This window comes from Cystoisospora suis (assembly GCF_002600585.1).
Source record: "Cystoisospora suis strain Wien I chromosome Unknown contig_2603, whole genome shotgun sequence".
Classification (NCBI taxonomy): domain Eukaryota; phylum Apicomplexa; class Conoidasida; order Eucoccidiorida; family Sarcocystidae; genus Cystoisospora; species Cystoisospora suis.
Genome location: NW_027155401.1, coordinates 8,611 through 13,259, shown reverse-complemented (window position 1 = coordinate 13,259; position 4,649 = coordinate 8,611). Strand labels below are relative to the sequence as shown.

The following is a 4,649-nucleotide window of genomic DNA, read 5'->3' as shown; positions in this document are numbered from 1 at the left end:
CAGGATTCGTAGATCCTGACACAGTGTCTTCTGTTTGTCCTAGCTAACAACACCAAGTAGAGTATACAAATGGATGAAAACATCTCTTTTTTCACGCGCGGTCGCTCTGAACCGTTCTTATAGGAAACCAGTTCGCTCGAAAAGCAGAAATTTTCTCCTTGTATGTATTTTGCTAGCTTAGGCGACGAAAAACTCTCGCGGGCTGTTTGAACAAACATTGTCTAGGGGCTCGACCCCAGTCTGCTTGGGCTGCAAGTTTCCCTTTGCATGCATGCGCTTTCAGTTTGTCAGGTGTTGCTTTCACTGGTTTATGACTTTTTCCTCGAGAACCACCTTGTTCACGACTTTCTTTGGCTCGCATTCCGTGTGAGCTCCGCTTTGTCCGCAGTGTTCGTTTGTTTCGTTTCAGAGGGTAGTGGCGTTCTGCGACTTCCTTCGGTTCGGCTGCGGCGAAGGTCCGTTGCCGTGTTCTTGGGTTCTCCGTGAACAGTGTCCTGCGTCTTTCTGTGATGCTCTCTTCACGCTGAATCGACCATCGTCCTCTTTGTGAATAAAGTGCTTTTCGAGTCGCTTTTCTGACGTCCTTACCCTGTCGTTATTTTGTATCGCCTCCTTGCTGGCGCCCGCCCGAGTACACGTTTCCTACTTTCCGTCTTCCAGATGTCCGAGTCTCCCTCTCTTTCTAGGCATTGAGTCATAATAAAGCCCTTATTTCCGTCTAGCTTTCTTGTTGATTGTGAAATTTCTTCCTTTTCTCCCTACGCGCTGTGACTGGAGGCTCTCTCCGTTCACGGAGCCGTCTCCATGTGGCGCCGTTATGGAGAGTTCCATGTAAACCCCTTTCTCAATAGGACGCGTACCTTCTCTCCCTGGTTCACACACCTTGTGGTTTCTCCCTAGAGGACGGTAAAGGTCATCTTTGGGTCCGGCGCGCCAGTGGTCGCATATCTCCCGTTCCGGGGGAGAGAGGAGAAAAAGCGTAGAGTCGATTGACTCAGGTGTATTCTTAACTAACTTCCTTCTTTGTCCGCAATACCAAGGTTTCATTCCTCTTTTCATATCTCTCTTTTTTTGCGTCCTTCTTATCTCACTTCAGCGCTTTTGTAAAGATCTTTTCGCCGCAGAGACACCATGATTGCTCGACCCTCCTATCTCGACATACACTTCTCTACTCTTCGCCATTCTACCGTTTTAGACGTCTCTACACGACTCCACTCTTGACTTTTTTCCCGCGTCTCCTCATCGTTTTCTTTCTATCTCAGATGCATTTTGCTCTTCTACCCTCCTCTCCTCTCGTCTTCATCTCATATGTTTCCTTGCTGCAGCACACTCACTTTGGTCTGATGGCAAAGCGAACTTCTTCCGCTCCTCCAAGATCTTTTCTTCTCCACACGTGAAATCATTTCTTAAGGCAGTTCTTCATCACCTCTCCTTTCTTTACAGCAAACACCTTTCCTTCTCTCACCCTGTTTTCGCTCTCCCCATCTGTCTATCTCTTTTCTTCCGAGATAGATACGGCCCAGCCCTTCTCTCTCCACGTACATCTGTCGTATAAATGGTTGATTTTTTCTCTCTCCTGCTCTCCTCTCTCTAACTCTTTCCTTTTTCTCTCGTTAGCCCCCTACTACTCTGTTGTCTCACTCTCTTCTTCCTCTTCCCTATAGAACCTTCTTCGTTCTTTCCTCCTTCTTCTCCCACTTGTTGGCTGCATCTCAACATGGCGGCTGTGAAAGCGGGCATCGTTCCTCCGTCTTTAGCAGGAGACATGCCTCCCGCACCTCCTGTTGTAAAGAGGACACCCGATGTTTCATCTTCGCCATCTGCAGTAGGCAATTCGTCTCAGGCAGGAAGAGTTGATGGCAAGAAGGCCGGGGCAGGCATTGATTTAGAAGACCTTCCCGACGAAATAGATGAGGAGACCATCAAACAGATTCTTGATCAGGCGGATGAAGTAAGTCTCATGGATGAAAGGGCTCTCAATGGAGCATGCTCTTTTAATCACATTATCGGGAGACACGTAGAGATCGAGTCAACGAAGATGATGATAGGCTCCTATATACATAAAGATGGAGAGAGGGAGAGAGAGAAAGTGTGTGTGTGTGTATATACACATGACTGATGCATCATCGGAAGGGGGCCTCTGGGAGGTGGGCTTGTCACGTAAAAGAGATTTAGCTCTTTTCGTTCTTTGTTCTAACCGATCTATAGAAGACTTCCTCTATTCTCTAGTGCATGCAATGAAACAAGACAGCAGCAGAAAGAAAAAGAGAACACCGACAAGATTCCCATCTTCTCTATCTGGTCAACTACGAAGCGTCTCTTCTTCTCTTCTTCTTCAGTGTTCTCTTTGTTCTGTAGGTTTGATCCTTGCATACACATTCTTACATACACATAGATAGAGTTCCATATGGGGATATAAGGACTTGTGTACCTTTGTATGAGAGATTCCTTCCTACAGTGTCCATTGTCTTTCTCTCATCTCTTCTTTCTTCCCTCATAGGTGCACGTCGAGATTCTGTCAGAGAGTAATCTGAAGCGGTGTGTCGCGCAGCTAGAGAAGAGGATTAAGAAAAACCAACAGGATCGAATTCGATATGCTGAAGACCCCGAGAAGTAAGGACAGATCTGTATTGTTGTGAAGGAACGGGGAGATTGATATGAAGTATCTCTTTACTACCTTCTCTTAGAGAAGTACTTACTACCTTTAGGCTGTCTATCGTTTATATGTATACATCTGCCCTTCTTTATGTATCTATTATCTCACTGTGTAGTCTATCTCTATGTATGTCTACGTTCCTCTTCTTCAGATAGATCTAGATCTACTTAGTTATCTGTGCATATGCCTGCCTGGGGTGGATGGACCACTTTTCTCACAGTCTTTCCTTAACGAAAGAAGTTGGACGTGTTTGCTCTAAAGAAATCCTTTTCCGGCAGGAATGAAGGTCGATCCTGAGGTCTCTTTACTGCATGCATTCTTTACTTGAAGAGACAGAGATGGGAAGGGTGGTGCCATCGATCGACTCTTGCTTTCTTCTTCCTTCTTTCCTTTCCTTTCAGTTTTTCTTTTCCGTTGGTCCTTCACTGTATGTGCATACACAATCTATCGAAGAAAGCCTAGTGGTCATCAAGACGTTGTGTACATCCATGCATACCTACATACAGACGTCTTCATATATATACATACACATATCTTCGTACACACGTACATATATCTTCGTACATACATACATAACCATTCATACATACACGTACGTACAGATATATCAGAGTCGAAGCAGTGCAGAGTTTTTGGAGAGGCGCTTAGTAGCACATGGGCATGCACTACCAATTAGGGCTTAAGGCGTATCCTATGCTCCCTTTCATCACAGCTCAGAAGCTTAACTAACTTTAATATAAACATACAGCTAGACTAGATAGAAGATACCAAATTGTAGCAAGTCTTCCATACATAATGAATACAGTTTGAGGCATGCGACTGAGCATTCGTCAAGTTCAGAGGGTTCTTTTCATGTAGTAGCAGTGCTAGGGAGTCGTTCGCTTTTCAACTCACTTCTAGGGGTTTAGAGGTGAGCCATAGATCTCTTGTCATTCCTTTCTATCGAGGGGGGCTTTAAAACAGAGGTAGCTCTCCGAAGTCTCTAGTTATGTCCGTAGCATAAAGAGGCTTTTATACACGGTTACAGGCACATCTTTACCGAACGCAAAGCTATCGATAGCTTTTCGTTAAATAGAGATGTGCCTCTAAGCTTGTATACAACTAATGGTCACGTCGGTTCTCCCTCACTCTTTCCTTCCTCCGGTCAGCTCTCTCTTTCTATCTATCCAAGTACGTATATACATCTAGATAGATACATGTACACGACCTTGTGTATACAGGTGTATAGGCAGGCCTTCACGTGCGGTCCCCGGAGCACTCATATTGATTCTTGTCTCTTTCCTTCGTCTCACCTTCTTCCGCCTCTCTTTCCTCTTTTCTTGTTTCCTTGTCTTTTCAAACAGATGGATAAAGAGTGAAGTCGATTTAGATGAAGAGATCAAGAGATGGAAAAACCTAGCAGCGGATCCAAGCTTGTATCCTCTCTTTATAGAGACAAGAGGACTTGAACTTCTTCTCTCTCTTCTCAACCATAGTAATCAAGATATTCAGTTGGAGGTCTTCGATGTCCTAACTGAATTAACAGATACCGATACAATCTCTGAATGTGAAAAGCCCCAGGAAATCCTTAACAAACTTGTAAGGAATCTTTCTTCCTCTCCGTCACATTTTTGTCTACGTTTGAATGAAGTTCTTCAGGCTGGTGTTTCTCTTCTCTTTGCTTCATCGTTGAGTGTCTTTACATCAGTCTCGAGGAAAAGGTGGAGATACCTCAAAGTCTTCAACTTGAAAGCACCACCATGTCCTATCTATTTATCTATCTATCTTCAATCTATCTATCTTTAATCTATCTATCTATCTATCTATCTTTAATCTATCTTTAATCTATCTATCTATCTTTAATCTATCTATCTTCAATCTATCTATCTATCTTCAATCTATCTATCTATCTATCTATCTTCAATCTATCTATCTATCTATCTTTAATCTATCTATCTATCTTTAATCTATCTATCTATCTTTAATCTATCTATCTTTAATTTATCTGTCTTTA

The 4,649-nt window shown here is 43.5% G+C and overlaps 1 protein-coding gene across 1 annotated transcript in view; it reads left to right on the top strand.

Annotated features, from left to right (window-relative positions):
- Window positions 1-192: 192 nt before the first annotated feature.
- Window positions 193-4,649, top strand: part of CSUI_005372 (beta-catenin family protein 1) — a 12,306-nt gene continuing 7,849 nt past the window's right edge. The window contains exons 1-3 of the mRNA XM_068065548.1: window positions 193-1,951; window positions 2,501-2,613; window positions 4,000-4,234. Of these exons, the coding sequence (XP_067922477.1) occupies window positions 1,718-1,951; window positions 2,501-2,613; window positions 4,000-4,234 (582 nt within the window). The 5' untranslated portion in view covers window positions 193-1,717. The remainder of the gene's footprint in view (window positions 1,952-2,500; window positions 2,614-3,999; window positions 4,235-4,649) is intronic.